Source organism: Grampus griseus (genome assembly GCF_964374135.1).
Source record: "Grampus griseus genome assembly, chromosome: 7".
Taxonomy (NCBI): domain Eukaryota; kingdom Metazoa; phylum Chordata; class Mammalia; order Artiodactyla; family Delphinidae; genus Grampus; species Grampus griseus.
In genome coordinates, this window is record NC_139001.1 from 25,348,161 (window position 1) to 25,366,653 (window position 18,493).

The 18,493-nt window shown below is 36.5% G+C and overlaps 1 protein-coding gene across 1 annotated transcript in view; it reads left to right on the forward strand.

The window, feature by feature from the left end:
- The window catches only part of ERBB4 (erb-b2 receptor tyrosine kinase 4), a 687,762-nt gene that overhangs the window by 617,146 nt on the left and 52,123 nt on the right, over positions 1 to 18,493 (forward strand). Inside the window, exon 20 of the mRNA XM_082658716.1 lies at positions 16,108 to 16,263. Within this exon, the coding sequence (XP_082514842.1) occupies positions 16,108 to 16,263 (156 nt within the window). The remainder of the gene's footprint in view (positions 1 to 16,107; positions 16,264 to 18,493) is intronic.

Here is an 18,493-nt window from a genome sequence, read left to right on the forward strand (position 1 = left end):
GCTTATAATAAAATGTAAAAGGAGAGAAATGAATTGAAGAAGGAATTGTTAAGTGAAAAGGAACCAAAACTTAAGGATTTGAAAAATTATCAGCCTATCCATATTGCAAAAATTTAGAAAGCATGTTCTAAAGAGAACACCAAGGGTATGGCTGGAATATCAATCAATAAAGAGTTTATGAGATTATATAAGCAGAAACACTGCCAGTTTGAACTGAAGTGGATGGAGACAGGACAAAATGAAGGAAGGCTGTTAAATTCCTTGAGTAGCTCTTCAAAAAATGGAGCTATTTGGCTGTGAATGCACACTCTTCTTTAAGAAGAGGGAAAAATGTCTCAAAGGCAATTCAGAAATGAATAAGGGGGCTTCCCTGGTGGCGCAGTGGTTGGGAGTCCACCTGCCGATGCAGGGGACACGGGTTCGTGCCCCGGTCCGAGAAGATTCCACATGCCGCGGAGCGGCTGGGCCCGTGAGCCATGGCCGCTGAGCCTGCGCGTCCGGAGCCTGTGCTACGCAACGGGAGAGGCCACAACAGTGAGAGGCCCGCGTACCGCAAAGAAAAAAAAAAAGAAATGAATAAGGCCAGTGCCTTGGTTTACACAGGCCAGACAGCCTCTACCCAAACCCATGGAGCTGGGGCTGCCCTATGGAGTGATGGAGGATGGGATGGGACCCCTGCCCAGCTCTTCTGCAGAGGCAGGGCTGCTACCCCAGTAGGTCCTGAAGACAGAACATTGAACCAAAAATGATTATTCTTGAGCCTTAAGATCTGATGGAATTTACCTTGTTAGGTTTTGGATATGCTTGGGACACATCACCCTTTCTTCTTTCCTGTTTCTCCATTTTGGAATGGGACTATCTATCCTATGCTTATCCCCCATTGTATTTTGGTAGCACATAACTTGTCTGGTTTCACAGGTTAACAGATGGAGAGGAATTTTGCCTCAGGATGAATCACACCTCAAGTCTCATCCATATCTGATTTAAATGGTATTTAGATGAGACTTTAGAGTTGATGCTGGAACAAGTTAAGACTTTGGGGCTCTTAGAATAGAATATATATATATGTTGCATGTCAGAAGAACATGAACTTTGAGGGGCTACAGACAGAATGGCATTTTTGTGGTAGTCTGAGATGACTAACACACCAATGTTCCCATTTACAAACTCAAGAGTCTCCATTGAATTATCTTTTTTATTTTAATCTCTCTATTGCACCTAACACCACCATTAGTTTCACCTTACTGAAATTCTCTCGTGTTTTCTCTCCAATTCCACAATACCACTCCATCATGTTCTTCTATGAATCTGACCACTAGTACGTTCAGTCACTTTTGTTAGTTTCCTTTTCTGTTACCCACTCACTTAGCAATAATACTTTTCCCTGAGTTTTCCCTGGAAGTATTTACATTCTCTTACCTCTCTTTTGACTTTATTATCACTGATGAGCTTCCGTCTTTATCTGCTGTTCTCAACCTAGAATTAATTCTCCAAGTTACTGCATTAGTCAAGTGCTAAACCATTGCTATCTGAGCTAGTATTATACATCTTAATCAATCTCCTTGATTCGTTCTAATCTCTTTTGTCTTTGTCTACTCTTTGCACAATTACCAAGTATGATCATGTCAATTCGTTTATCAAACTTCCAGTGACTCCTTTGCATGTCTTATTAGATAGTAACAATTAAGTTAGACACTTACTTGTGGCACTTCTAGCCCTTGTCAACTTCTGTCCCATCCTCAAAGAACTTCTTGAATTTTTTTTCCAAACATACTATTACCTTTTAGGACTGTATGGTTTTTTACATGCTTTTTATCCTGTCTAGAATACTCTTACTGTATTATAGCAAAAAATTTAAATATCTATGTTTCATTCAATCTTAAGCTTAAATTTCACCTTTTCTGAGAGACCTTCTGTAATCAACACAAGAAGTGTTACATTCCCCTTTTTCTGTACTTTCAGAACACTTCCTTTACATTTTCTATTGTGCCCATGTATATCTCTCGCACCAGGCAATGAATAACTTGAAGGAAACACTATATTATCTTTATATGTAAGACCATTTGCAGAGTGCCCAGCAGCACATAATAGCTACTCAATAGATAACTGTTGAAACAAGAAAACTTTATCTTTTTCAACTATATGTAGAATGAATTTTATATACAATGACTATTATATATATAATAAGCTAGAAATAGATCAAGAGGAGATAAATAATGTCTTACTTCCAGTTCTTTTTAATAGCTGATAGCCCAGTGGAATATGTATACATATATACAAATATGAGATGACCCCAATTTTTATATAAAATGTATTCATAAAAGAAGCAAGAGTAAAAATCTTAAATGTGAACAATAGATCTACATGTTATAAGTGAGATTAATAGATAAGAGTATCATAAAATCTCTAATTTTCCATTACCCTTACTCCTCATCTACAGTGATGGATGTAGAGCTTTTCCTTCGTGCGCTTCAGTTTTGCTCTTTTAAAACTTCATATATAGTCAATTAGCTTAAGTTCAATGAGTACACAGCAGAGGCTAAAGATATGCTAATTTCAGCATCTTTAATGATTTCTCTATATGTCTTAATTTTATTAATTTCATGAGAAAATTTTTAATTTTTTTACCCTATTTTATTTTGAACATCAAGATGAAGTGTCATTCAGATAATTGTACAAAGAAACAAAAGTGTATAAACACAAAATAAAATTTTGCTGAAATTAAACTACTCTATGAAAGACAGCAATAGCAACACATGTGGTTGTTGGGTGATAGATGATCTTTGAGATTCTAAGAATAAAAGTATGCTTGAAAACATCTGAAAAAATTGCTAGTTGATTGAAAGGTGAAATTCTGAAAAATAAGAATCATCTATAATGCAAGGTGCTGGACAAAGGGGACAATAATAATAACCAACAACGTTGAGTGTTTTGATGAGGCACCATTCTAAGAGTTTTATAAGGACTAGATCATTTAATTCTCATAACAACCTAATGGAAAAGGTGCTATTATTATCCCCATTTTTTTAACATCTTTATTGGGGTATAATTGCTTTACAATGGTGTGTTAGTTTCTGCTTTATAACAAAGTGAATCAGTTATACATATACATATGTTCCCATATCTCTTCCCTCTTGCGTCTCCCTCCCCATTCAATAGACGAAGAGACTGGCAAACTGAGAAGCTCACTAACATGGTTAAGGTCACACAGCTGCATTTAGTCAGTGATTGAGCTAATATTGAAGCCTGGGGATTTTTGTTCTAGACCTAACACTCATCATTATATTCCACTCTCTAATTGTCAAAGATGAACGGGAATGGGCTGTGGATGATGTTTTAGAACATGGTTTGTGGGATGTATGTTTCAACTTTCTTCCATGTGAGGTATTAACTGCATAAATCTGTGAAGTAGAAAGAAGCACAGATAAAGAGGGCAGCATTCAAATTCCATTTTGACAGTGGGCATGAACAACACCCTGATTTCCCTACCTTCGTAGAAAAACAGATAGTTTTTAGCACAAAACCCCCAAGATTCCTGGAAGTAAAAATATTCACTAATCAATTTGCAGCACATCCAAGTAAGCTGGAAAAGTTGCAGATATGTAACATCTAAAAATAAAAAAGAAAGAAAGCAAGGGACAATATAATAAAAATCATCCTTAACAATACAAATTTACTTCCAGTAATATTAAACTTTTATTATCCTTTTTCTTCTTCTTTTACTTTTAATTGTTATGAAACTGTATGTATGTGAGTATATTTATTATTGTTTTGAGTTCCTTCTCTGCTAACCTGGTGATTCAGAGGCAATAGAAGGAGTATGGATAAATAGATGCAGAAGGGAGAAGAGGAAATCAATCAATTGACTACTATTTACTGACTGCCTAAAATGTGATGGAATTGGTAAATGTGAGGAGGGTCAAATTGATTTATGTCATCTCAGCAGGAGCACACCATCACAACTCCAAGCAGTTCACAATCCATAAGGGTTTGCAGCAAAAGAATGAAAGGTGATCAGATTAAATCTTTAAGGTTTTGAACAAGGCAGAACATAGCTCTCTACTTCCATTCCTCTCTGTGGTGCTTAATTATCTTAAAAATAGTTTTACAAACTAATCATGTCAGTAGATGAGTGTTTAATTGGGAATCAGACATATTTGAGGTTTTTTTCTACCTTTCACATGAAATTGATAACACTGTGTAATATGCTGTGTAGTATTTCTAAAGCTTTAGCATAGAAGTTGCAGACTAACATAAATATAAGTGCATGTTCTTTCTGCGTTATAAAAGGACTTTGATTTAGCCGTACATAGAAAGTTATTTTATCAAGATTGACGATCTCAGGGTTTAGTTTAAGATAAACAGATAGACAGATTGAGGTCGATAGGGAAAATTGGACCTTCTAAGGTCATATCATTGAAGGACACAATCTACTTGGGAGTGAGGGAAGGCTTTGTGGAGGAAATAACATCTAATTTGTGATCTAACAGAGTGTTAAGATTTAACCAAGTCTGTGTCTGAAGCATGATAGGAAGAGTGTATCAGTGTGTGGTGAAGGGGTGTTACAGGTAAAGGGAACAGTGAGTGCAAAGACAAAAGAGCCAAGAGAATTTTCAGGTTGGCTTGGACTATAGATTTCCAGGTGAGGAATTCCAAGAAAAGCAAGAGTGACATGCTGAGTCAAGTTACTTGAGGACTTTTTTCAGCTGTAAGAGAGAGAGATGGTTCAGGACATGCACATGACAGCTTGTGCATATGTGTGCATGTGTTGAAGAGTAATGGAAGATGACGAAATTATGAAAAGTGCATGAGGTCAAAGAGAGGAGAGTTAAGCAAAGAGGGATGTAACCATTTTCCATGCCTACCTCTTGGACTAGGTCTGACTCTTTAAGGAGTATGGAGCTGAAGTTACTGAAGAAGTTCTGAAGGGGACTTTGAGGCTAGGGTCTCAACAATATCTACTGGTAGAGCTGGGGGCAAAATATGGTGCAGAGTTCTGAAGCAGGTAGAGCACTTCGCCAAGGCTGTGCACAAGACAGTGGTGCTCTGACATGGTGAGGAGGAGAGGATGGAAAGGCATCATTCACTTCTTTGAATTATCATAAGCTGCAGCTTCTGAAGAACCAAGAGATAGCAGCCTCAGCAAAGATAGCATTTCCACAGCGGCTCCAGCTTAAAGTTTAATGACTGAATATATCATTGAAGAGCCCTGAGAAAAAGAAGCAAGACAGTATTTATGAACATCTGCAGGCTCCCTTGGGAACCCCAGAAATATCTGGAAAAGGCTTCAAAGGGGCAAGTAGCAATAAGTGCTCTGCCAGCAGGTTGGTCCAAGAAACAGTGAAATTTGTGTCATTACTGTGACACCATATGTATCCCCAAGCCTATGAAGACAGCAGAAACTCAGAATACAACTTACCAGTTTAAGTAGAGCTAAATCATCCTCATGTTATAGGTATGCGATGATATCTGCTCCTTCTATGGTAATGTTGGGATAGAAAATGAGCCAAGGTATAAAGCAGGTATTTCTTTTTTTTTAGTTTTTGTTTTTATTGTTCTATTTTTATTTTTTTAACATCTTTATTAGAGTATAATTGCTTTACAGTGGTGTGTTAGTTTCTGCTTTGTAACAAAGTGAATCAGTTGTACATATATGTATGTCCCCATGTCTCCTCCCTCTTGTGTCTCCCTCCCACCCTCCCTATCCCACCTCTCTAGGTGGTCACAAAGCACCGAGCTGATCTCTCTGTGCTATGCAGCGGCTTCCCATTAGCTATCTATTTTACGTTTGGTAGTGTATATAGGTCCATGCCACTCTCTCACTTTGTCCCAGCTTACCCTTCCCCCTCCCCATATCCTCAAGTCCATTCTCTAGTAGGTCTGCATCTTTATTCCTGTCTTGCCCCTAGGTTCTTCTGACTTTTTTTTTTTTAGATTCCATATATATGTGTTAGCATATGGTATTTGTTTCTCTCTTTCTGACTTACTTCACTCTGTATGACAGTCTCTAGGTCCATCCACCTCACTACAAATAACTCAGTTTTGTTCCTTTTTATGGCTGAGTAATATTCCATTGTATATATGTGCCACATCTTCTTTATCCATTCATCTGTTGATGGACACTTAGGTTGCTTCCATGTCCTGGCTATTGTAAATAGAGCTGCAATGAACATTTTGGTACATGACTCTTTTTGAATTATGGTTTTCTCAGGGTATATGCTTTCTCTTATGTCCTTATGCTAGGACTAGAGATAAATTCCTAGCATTCTGTCAGAGGGAGAGTACAAAGGTTGAAACAAGGATATGGGCTTCCAAATCAACAATGGATTGAGATGTAAGCTGGAAGCTGTGGTTCAGATCCTTCTGAAGATTTTGAGAAGGAAGGCCCCTGAGTAAGAGGAGCAGGGGTCAGAGGAAGTGTTGGGAAGTAGCTGGGTGACTTTCAGAGGGAACGTATGGTACACCATTTCAAGTTTTACATGTGCTGGGTAAGCATTTGCATAGATGGACCAAGTCCATTGACATCCAAATAAAATAGAGGCAGAATTGGATTGAATGACACATATTACATGTAGACAGTAAATTGGCTCAAATCACATGAGAGCTTTTAGTGTTCTAGGAATTTTACATTTTTTTCCATGGGAAGATACTTATTTAAAAATGTTCAGTAGTTATCAATAAACTCAACTGCCAAGGCTCATATGTGAATATACCACACAGGAAAATAGTTATTGAGATTCTTTAGTTTTGTATTATGGCAAAAGTTTTGCTTTGTAAAGAGAATACCTCATAAAAATTGATATAATTGTCCTAAGAAGGAAACTATGGCATACGTATTCCCACCCACTGAACTTTATGGTTTCCAGCCAGTAGCATGCAATTCTGTGAAATTAGAGAATATTAGAAATGATCTGTTTCTGTTTGGTTATAACTAAGGCCTCCCTATAGTGTTTGAATGTATTTGCATAATATGTATGCTCAGAGAAAGGCTCAGTTTCTATCTGTTGATCTAGAGGTAGCTGTATTAATAGGTTGCACACTTCATTTATTTTTAATTAATTTCTAAAGAGACACAGAGGATAACTACTACAACCCACAGACATATCTGTTCTCATTACAGTCCACATCTTTATTGATCAGCTGCCTAAGGAGCAGAAGTAATCCATTTTAGGTTTACTTCTCTAAGAGAGTATGGACACTATACGATTCACTCCTCCCATCTGTAATCATATTGACAAGAGGTCAGTGAGAGGGGAGAACAGTAGCATGTTTAGTATTCTCTTGATCTAGGCAGATGAGCTTTTCACCTTATTTATTTATTTAGGAAATAAATATTTATTTAGTAGGAAAGCAGTGGCTTCTCACATATACTTTTTAACTTACTCTTTTTGTTTATTAATTTTATTGGTTTCATTTTGTTGTTTCTTTAAGAGAAATTTTGAGTCTCAAGGAGGCTGTTCTGCAAATTCTTCCAATGGAAATTTTCAAAAGCTTGCGAAAGGTAGTAAATAAAATTTCTGAAGAAATATTTGAAGAAATTGTAGGAAACAAGAAGAAAAAAATTATGTTACCCCTGCCAACCTCAGGAATCTTTAAATAGTGTCCTCATTCACATTCCTTGGTACTCTAATATTACCATCTGGGGTTTGGCCTAACTGTTGCAGGGTTTGTTTTCCTCCTTCCTATCATAAATATCACAGATTTTACATTTGTTCTATTTACATTGCAAAGAAAAAGCTACTGTCTGGACAGCCTTTCAAACTTTTGGTCTTATTGTTTATTTAATCCAACCACAAACATGTACTGAGTGCCAGGTAAATGCCAGGGAATCTTCAAATTGTTGAAAGTGCATAGTTGAATTCACAAATGTTGGTTTGTAAAGTGCTTCCAGAGGTACTGTCCTAGGAAACCCAGAAAAACTAAAGTTTGTTTATAAGTTTTCAATGAGTATTATGTACAAGAGTTTTCTCTTGGTTGAACTCTTAGAGCATTTATTGTCTATATAACAACAATTCACTTGTATATACTGTCTTTTTTTAGTTTTATATAGTCTATTGATACCTACAGTCATATAGAGTAATGGTTAAGATTGTTGGCTTTGGAGTTAAGCTGCATGCACTCAAATCTTGGTCCTTCTGGGCTTTGCCACGCACTAGCTATCACTTCTGGGCAAGTTATTTTACTTCTCTGTGTGTCAGCGTCCTCATCTTAAAATGGGAATAATAGTAGCAGAGATCTCATTGAGTTCTTGTAAATTCCTGTATATATAGCACTTAAAACAGTCCCCTGGCACTGAGTGTGTAAATAAAGGTCAACTATTTAATAGATACAAACATATATAATGATAATATACACAGTTATGTTTTGTCTTTCCCATGTGGTTTCAGTATTCTCAGTTAACAAGAAATTGCTCCATGTTGTATCTTCCACAGTGACTATTACTATTATTGTTTGTTTAGATTCTCCTACACTGAAATTAGTACTACATAGCAGATAATTTATGTTGTGAAGCCAATTTATAGCATTTTACAAATAGTATTAATGTTCAATTCAGTCTTGTTTGCAGTGTCAAAGAGATGGAGTTAAGTTTGGTACCCTTCCATAGGGGAATAGACAACTGACAGTGCATGTCTGTGTTATACAAGTGTATATGTCTGTGAATTCATATGTATAATCCAGTGCAGCTATGAGAACTGGATTACATATAGCAACATGTTTGAATCTAAAAAAAGCCTAATGAGTAAAACATGATCCTATTTAATACACAATACTATTTATATATTAGAAATAGCACAAAGCACTTGTTAGAAAATATAGATAAAAAGAAATAAACATGCAGATGATAGATTGAAAGGATATGTATTAAAAACATTACTGTTAATATTTATGATGGATAAAGAATGGGGTTGATGTAGAGGATAGAGGGAAACAATGATCATAGTGTGCATGAATTATAGAGTGTGGTTAGCTTAAAATTCTGAGTACTTGAGATCCTAAAAGAAAACAAGTCACACACATTGCCTTAGGTTGGCTCCTAGAAAACAATCTCTGAGAAAAGTTTGCATGTAGGAAGTTTTTCTTAAGTGTTCTCAAGAACAACACCTATCAGACAGTGAAAAAGCAATATTAGGTAGAAGGAAAAGTTCAGCTATGATAAAACTGCAACAAAGGAATCATTCAATCCCATGGGGTGTCCCAGAATTAGAAGAGCTCTTCGTAGTTGTCAAGAGAGGTATGGCCTTTGTAACTCAACATCAACAAATTATTGGATGTGGGCTGCCTCCGGTGAGAGGATGAACCCCGGGCAAAGCAGCTCCCCTTGTAGTTGGGTTGGCGGGTGTCACTGCCTCAAAACAAAAGCAGCCAAGATGAGAGCCCTCAGCAGTCAACACTCCCAGAAGCTGAGATTAGGAGGACTTGGGCCTGAAGAGGTTTCTGGGTGGCACACCATAGTATCTACTACATGCATGTATAGATACACACACACGCATACACACACACACAAATATATTATTGGAACTAAATTTGAATAGCAACCAATAATGTTTTCACTACACACTATTAAAATGATGGAAATTCAGTTGTCCTCAATATTGCAAAATCTTCTTAAGAACTGCAACTTGACCAAGTCTCTTGAAGATCATAGGTGCAGTTGGAAAATGTGAGAATTAAACTGTAGTATTAATGCCAAGCCAGTCTGGGACAACCATATGAATCTGCTTTTCTTCCTGAGCAGCATAAGAGGAAGAACATTCAGGGACAAATAGAATGAGAAACAGAAGTCACCACACCGAACAGTGCTGAGTAATCAGTAGGTGTTTTAGTTGGCTGCCTTTTCTTTCTCTTATAGTGGTTGAATTGTATTTTTCATCAGAAGGATGAATTTGAGATCATTTATTTAACACATGGTATCTTAGAATATTGAATGTTCTAGTGTTTTACAAACATTAAGGCATTGAATCCTCAAGACAATCCTCAGTGTAGATACTATTATTATCCCCATTTAACGAATAAAGAAAAGGAAACACAAATAAATTGACCACGATCATACAGATAGTAAGTAACCAGGGTTTAAACATCAGATGCACTAAACTGACTTTTAGTAAAACGTGTTCACTGTTCTCCCTAAACATTTGAAGGGAGGCATCTACTCTACCTCTTTCTTTACTGTTATCTGTGTTTATTATTGGCCACCACTTAATATTTTAGATAGATATATTTTCCAGTTCCATCATGGAATAAAGATTTAAAGCTAGAGAACACCTCAGAGATCATTTAGGCCAATTTGTGACTTTTATAGAAGAGGCGAGTTGAGTACCTGTGGTCATAAATCTTGTGAGCAGCATGTCTGGGACTTCTTCTCTCTTGCAACACTAAGTTCTGTGTTCTTTCTACTGTGCCATGGACCAGCTTTGGCTGGTTGAAAAGACTTCTCAGTTGATTCAATTACAGAGCCCCCTTAGTTTCTCTCCATGTACTATTTGGATAAAGTCAGTCACTTCATCCAAAAAGGTCTTTTTCTTCCCTTGAACATGCTCATATCTTCAGCCCTAATAGCAGAGAGCATTAGAGTTAGATTTTTTTTTTTTTCCCCTCACAGGTACAATTGCTTTCAGAAGGAAAGGTAGAAAAGAGGAGCGATTTTCATCTGAAGGTAGTTTTCCTGAAGCTTCCTGTTATTCAGAAAGCTTCAGGTTATTAGAATGAAAACAGAAAAAAAATGTACTCTTGCTAATTCCAGAGATTAATGCCTATGAGAACTGACTACAACTTGAAATTTTTAGCTCCACACACGTGTTTGATGAAAATGTCGCCTGGCCTATATATGGGAAGCAAATATTTATTGTCAGAAATAGTCTGGTCTCTCTTGACTTCCGTTAGCTTCCTGCAGCTGGGCAGAATGCATTTTAACGTTGGATTAGAGCATAATCATGAAGCATTTTCGCTAGACAGCTGTGAGTCAATATCATAAGATTGAAAAGAAGGTCATTGCTAGGTGTTCATTGATACCAATATTTTAAAATTGTCAGTCACTGATTTTTTTTCCATAGAGCAGTTTATATGAGTCAATTCTAACCAGAGATTAAAACTTTAAATTCAGTTGTAATAAAATTATCCTTGGGTTTTGTATTAAAGTGCATTCCTGAAGGTCAAGAGTAAAATTTGACTTTCCCTAGCGAGTTTGTGTTTATTGATGCATATTGTAAGAGGTATGAGCAAAACAGTAAATAAGCAGTCTTGAAAACTCATTAAGGCATTTAGAGCAAGTATGAAAATGGTTAAGTTCTGAGTGTTGTGGTGATAGTAAATTCTGAGTAGTTTGAGTAAAATCAGAATTGCAGCACTTGGATCAAGAAGTAGACAAAATGCCCCGAAAACACCTCCACCCAGAATGCCCCTCAGCGCTGAGTGATAAAAGGCAGATTCTTTGGTACAGAAAATCTACTGTTTTATTCACCCATGGAAAACATCCTGCAGCATTGAAAATTTTTTGACCTATCTTGTTTATGACCTTTATCTTCACTAAATTCCTGAATATGTGATATGTTTATGGAAAGCACTAAATCTTTTATTAGATTCTTTAATTTTTCCTTCTCCTTATATGACAGCACCCTCACGTGCATTGTTATTAAAATAATATTTCGAACAGTAATTATTCTGAAATTTGAAGCCACACATTAATAATGATGGGCATGTTATGGGTATATGTATCACCATTTGCAAACATTTATTGAACACCCACTGTGATATATTAGTTGAGGTTCACAGATTTTCTACAATAGGCAATTCAAGTTAATGAGGGTAAGTGATTCTTATGCACTAGGACTGTTGATATATATCCATCGAACAACATTGCATGTTCTGTGCTTATTACATGCCACTTACTCCTTAAGTGCTTTACATACTATTTAATCATCAAAACAACCTTTGTGATAAGTGCTATTATGGCTGTTTTAAAGAGGAAGAAGATGAGTGACAGAGAGGTTTATTAACTTGCTAGAGTCACACAGCAAGAGCATGGCAGAGCTGGGCTTCTAGCCAAGCAATCAACTCCAGAATCTATTCTCAAACCCACTCCACCATCCTGCATACCTTGTGGTCAAAGCAAGAACTGAGTTTCCAATTTACACAGTTTAAACTCCTGCTAAATTATAAAAGGTTATATAAGTTAACTGAGTTTTAAATATACATACAAACATGTCAGTCACCTTCATTATGCCCTGAGTTCATAGAAACATTTGATAATATTTAATTTTTTTCTGCAAAAGTACTAGGATCTTTTGAAGCTATATGACTTCACTGTGTACATTCATTTCTATATACCCACACTACCTGGTGACACATCAAGAGATAAGATAGGCTTAAATATGCAGACTTTAAGTCCCACACCAAGGGACCAAATCCCAGTTCTACCACTCATTAAATAGATGACTTGGAGCAAGTAACTTGACCTCTCTTAGCCTTGGTTTTCTCATATTTAAAATGAAATGAAAGTAGTATGCGTCTATAGGATTAAGTTAACCTACCACTGTAGACATGTTTAGTTAGTGCCTGCCGCATTCTAAGAATCAGTCAATGTTAGCTGAGGTTGTTGTCAGTGTTCGTATTTCCATCATGTACTCCACCTGAGCTGGCATGGCAAGGACATGGGAATCGCTGCAGGGCAGAGTAAGAGGATCCTTTTCAACCAATGCAGTATCCCTCTATCATCTTCAAACTTCACGGGACTTCATCCAGTTTATTTTTGTTCTAATAATTGTCTTCCTCCTTAATCTCATCACACTCTGATTTAAGGAGTGATTTTATTTTGAAGGAATTTACCAGAGAATGTGATTCTAATGAGATCTTCTGGTAAGAAAATCCTATTTCAATGACTGTGATGTGGAGAAACCTATTGTGAGCAATACATAGAATTCAACAATCTAATTCAGGGTGTGAGAGTAGGACTAAGATGACAGTCATAATTAATGATTTGAAAGTGTGCATTTGTACGATGATGTTTCATAGCTACAAAGCAACCATACAAATGTATTTTGATGGTTTGGGAAGGAGGTGGATGCTTCTGTTTTTATTTCTTTTGATCATGGTCAGGTGGCTAGGAGAAACAATAGAGCTGATCATCTGGTTTCCTGAATTTATTTCTCATTATTTTGAAGAAAATACTTTTTTACGGACAAATAGTATTGAGGTTCAGGATAGTCTATCACCTCCTGAGGCTTTGTGTGTAGACTGTCAAAGATCTTTTGGAGTTTTTGAGGCTTTGCTTATACTGTAGAATGTGACTTTAGAGTCTTAAGTTCCTTGGTGAATATTAGTTTCCTACTGGTAGAGTATATATTTCTTAAATATATTTACATTAGGATAATATCTAGTTAAGGGAATCATTATCCAAATGATTACCTAATTACATTATCTAAATTACAAAAGTCAAAAGCACAGACTTATTCTCAGTTTACTCTCTTCTTCATTGTTCAGTCATTTACCAAGGATGGTTATTTTATTTTATAAATGTACTTTGAAATTGTTCTCTCCCTAGTTCCTTCTGGCCTAGTTTAGTTGAAGATTCAGACATTCGTGCATGTAGGAGCTGGATGATTACCATAAATAATAAAAGCAGAATTCCTGAAAAGTGATAGTAAGTGGTAGGACCCTGGCAAACTGGGGACCAGATGCCTTTAATGGAGTATAGCCAGCAACCAACTAAAGAGGATGTTTGAAACTTTCTCAGTGTGGGAACAAAAAAAAGGGAAAAATGGATACAACTCATGGATGGTCAATTTACAACCTTTATTCCACTCTCATCACTTTTCTTCTGTAATGTGGCAGACTCCTGACTTCAGCTGTATTTGTGTGCAATCCATCCTCTCTACTGGCACCTGGTGATGTTTTCAAGGCTCTAATGATAATTGTGTCACTCTCCATTTTAAAAAGAACTCCCGCATCACCACATTGAATGCTGCATAAAATGTGAAGTTCAAGTTCTCTATCATGACATATAAGCGGCCCCTCTTGGATCTAGCCTCTTCTTACCTTTTCAGGCTCACCACTCACCATATACATAATGCTTCAGAAATACAGAATTATATACCTTTGTCCAAGTACACTATGCTATTGATGACCCTGTGCTTGTCCTCTCTAACTGCAATTTTTCCCTCATCTTGTCCAACTGGTGGACATCCATCCTTCAAACCATACTTAGGCCTTAGTACCTCTCTGAAGCCTCCCCTCTCATGCATACTTGCTAAGCTATACTACAGATGGTCCTCCTTAAATGCCTTACATGCATCACTGATCCATTCAAGTTTATACTCCATATGTGCCCACTTTACTAATGAGTTTCTGTCCTCCTTTAATGCACAGACCTTCTCTCACTCTATTCTGTCTTTCTGATGTCTAGCACAGTGATTGGCATACAGTATGTGTTCTGTAAGTATGTGTGGATCTGAATATTAATTTGTTGCCAATACTCTTTACATATTCTGTTATGAAGATGGTAAGAAAGAGAATGATGACTGTTTTTTGTGGACACTTCCTACAGGGACAAAATTATTGAACATACTTTACCTCCAAGGCAATAAGTCTATTTTTTAATCTTGTAAAGCATGCAAGGGCTATTTGTTTTCACTTTATTCTAAAAACTTCCAATTTGGCGTAATCAAAGACAAAGCACTGTTTAGGAAAGAGGGAAAGAACCCCATAAATCCCGGTTGTGGGTTGATATCAGAAAACACTAATACATATGATGTCACCTAACTGCTGACTGATTGCACCATATCAGGCAGTATCTCCACTGGTTGTGTTTAATGGGCATTTATATAGTGCTTGGCTCATGATGCTGTTTGAAGCAATATTCTCTTTCCACTACACCTGTAGACAGTTCATAATTTTTTGACCTCTGTGATTTATGTCTCTGTTTACCACAGCTTTTGTTTTGATATCAGAAACCGTTAATCCTTCAAAGTCCTGCAGTTGTAATGTTAACTGCCAGCATCACTGATTTGCAATGGGCATGAGAGCATACTTCAACCATTTTATAACACTTCTGACTTGTTTTTACCACTGAAATCCTCAAATATAGAATTTTCCCTAACTCTTCAACAAAACATATGTTCACTCAAACAAAGGATGTTCATTCTAATCTGGGCCTCTGGGTTCATTTCCTTGGTTTTACATCAACCTTGTAGTTAAGGCTAGTGGTTCATGACTCTTGGTTTCTCTATTGATGAAATACAATTAATAATTATTGTTTCTATGGATTATTTTTTATATATATTTTAATATATATGTTGTGTACACATATAACACATATATATACATGTGTATATGTACATATACATGTAGATGTGTGTGTGTATGTTGAGGGAAGAGCCAGTTTATCTCTTGTTGGTGATCAGCAATGTTTTGTTTTTAATTACAGTATATGTTTTATGAAGAAAACATATTAAAGGCTAACTTAAGGGTCATTATAAATAATGTAATTTTACTTGTGGATTTTCATAATGACTACTAATGTCATCAAAGCTATTTTTTAAATTATAGGCTTTTAATGCCCCTAGGGCAAACTTCATTTTTTTGCATAATTAATAAGAATAATATGATTCTTCAGACTTGATAGAACCTATAAAGGTGAATTTGCCTCCATTAAACCTTCATATGAAATACTTCTGAAAAGTATGGAGAGCGGCATTTGTTTGGAGCGGGTGTATGGGGGAAAATGACATGAAACAGAAGTTATTGAGGAGAAAACAATTAAGAATATGTGGGTCAGTCCAAGTACCTGTTAGCTTATCTACTAAGACACGTGCATACCTCACTAACGAAAGTGTTTGCAAAAGAATATAAAGTATCTGGGAAAAAATGATCAAACATTTAGCTCATATGCAGGTAATTCATTCTGCTTTACAGAGCTTTAGTGGGAAGAAGGCCAAAAGCTATTTGTGGTTTGCTTTTTTAATTCCACATTTTCCATAATTTTGAAAATATTCTCAGATTCTGCCATTACTTAGAGAAATCAAGCACTTGCAACTGAACGCTAGGAAACACGTTTTTTGACAATACAAAAGCATAGGCATTAACTGACTCTCTGGGGAATTTGGTGTTTTTCAGGGAATGATGTACCTGGAAGAAAGACGGCTTGTTCATCGGGATTTGGCAGCCCGTAATGTCTTAGTGAAATCTCCAAACCATGTAAAAATCACGGATTTTGGACTAGCCAGGCTCTTGGAAGGTGATGAAAAAGAGTATAATGCTGATGGAGGAAAGGTGGGTGTCTTTTTGAGAGCAATATTACTTGAAAATATAGTATAATACCCTTTTATCTCCTTATATGTTATAGGAAGAAATCAATAAACCTGAGGTTTAAGAGATTATAAAATCCCAATTCCACCATTTGCCTTCTCTCCCACCCAGGGTTAAAATATATATATATATATACACACACACACATACATACATACATATATATACACATATATATGTACATATGGAAACATACACATACATATATATACAATATATAATATATAGGATGTATTACCTACTTCCATTTCTCAAAAGCAGCTAAAATAAGACAATGTGTGTCTGGACCCAAGTGATCTTTATGTCAATTCCAGTGTTAGAGAGTTGGTGGCTCCCTAGGAACTCTAGAGATTGCACTTTAATCCAGGGCCATAGAAATTGTTTCATTAATCCTAATAATTTAAGACTATTACAGAGAGATCAGAGAGATACAACTTCTTTCTCATAGACTAGAGAGAAGTTTCAATGTGACCAAGAACCATAACTATTGGAAAGTTGGTCATCCTATTTAACGTCCAATCCTTCTACACCAGAAGCAACAGATTCCTCTTATCTGGCTCTATTTTTCTTTTTTTTAGTTTTCATTGTAGCATATGACTTACCAATTTCTTTGTTTATTTTAACATCTTTATTGGAGTATAATTGCTTTACAATGGTGTGTTAATTTCTGCTGTATAACAAAGTGAATTAGCTGTACATATACATATATCCCCATATCTCCTCCCTCTTGCGTCTCCCTTCCACCCTCCCTATCCCACCCCTCTAGGTGGACACAGAGCCCTGAGCTGATCTCCCTGTGCTATGTGGCTGCTTCTCACTAGCTATCTATTTTACATTTGGTACTGTATATATGTCCATGCCACTCTATCACTTCATCCCAGCTTGCCCTTCCCCCCCTCCCCCGTGTCCTCAAATCCACTCTCTACTTCTGCATCTTTATTCCTGTTATGCCCCTGGGTTCTTCAGAACCAATTTTTTTTTGTTGTTTTTAGATTCCAAATATGTGTCAGCATATGGTATTTGTTTTTCTTTTTCTGACTTACTTCACTGTGTATGACAGTCACTAGGTCCATCCACCTCATTACAAATAACTCAATTTCGTTTCTTTTTATGGCTCAGTAATATTCCATTGTATATATGTGCCACATCTTCTTTATCCATTCATCTGTCTATGGACACTTAGGGTGCTTCCATGTCCTAGCTATTGTAAATAGAGCTGCAATGAACATTGGGGTACATGACTCTTTTTCAATTATGGTTTTCTCAGGCTATATGCCCAGTACTGGGATTCCTGGGTTGTATGGTAGTTCTATTTTTAGTTTTCTAAGGAACCTCACTAGTGTTCTCTATAGTGGCTGTATCAATTTATATTGCCACCAACAGTGGAAGAGGGTTCCCTTTACTCCACAGCCTCTCCAGCATTTCTTGTTTGCAGACTTTTTGATGATGGCCATTCTGACCAGTGTGAGGTGACACCTTATTGTAGTTTTGATTGGCATTTCTCTAATGATTAGTGATGTTGAGCATCCTTTCATGTGTTTGTTGGAAATCTGTATTTCTTCTTTGGAGAAATGTCTACTTAGGTCTTCTGCCCATGTTTTGATTGGGTTTTTTGTTTTTTTTGTTATTGAGCTGCATAAGCTGCTTGTATATTTTGGAGATTAATCCTTTGTCAGTTGCTTCATTTGCAAATATTTTCTCCCATTCTGAGGGTTGTCTTTTCATCTTGGTTATAGTTTCCTTTGCTGTGCAAAAGCTTTTAAGTTTCATTAGGTCCAATTTGTTTATTTTTGTTTTTATTTCTGCTTCTCTAGGAGGTGGCTCAAAAGGATCTTGCTGTGATTTCTGTCATAGAGTGTTCTGTCTATATTTTCCTCTAAGAGTTTTATAGTGTCTGACCTTACATTTAGGTCTTTAATCCATTTTGAGTTTATTTTTGTGTATGGTGGTAGGGAGTATTCTAATTTCATTCTTTTTCATGTAGCTGTCCAGTTTTCCCAGCACCACTTATTGAAGAGGCTGTCTTTTCTCCATTGTATATTTCTTCCTCCTTTATCAAAGATAAGGTGACCATATGTGTGTGGGTTTATCTCTGGGCTTTCTATCCTGTTCCACTGATCTCTATTTCTGTTTTTGCACAAATACCATACTGTCTTGATTAATGTAGCTTTGTAGTATATTCTGAAGTAAGGGA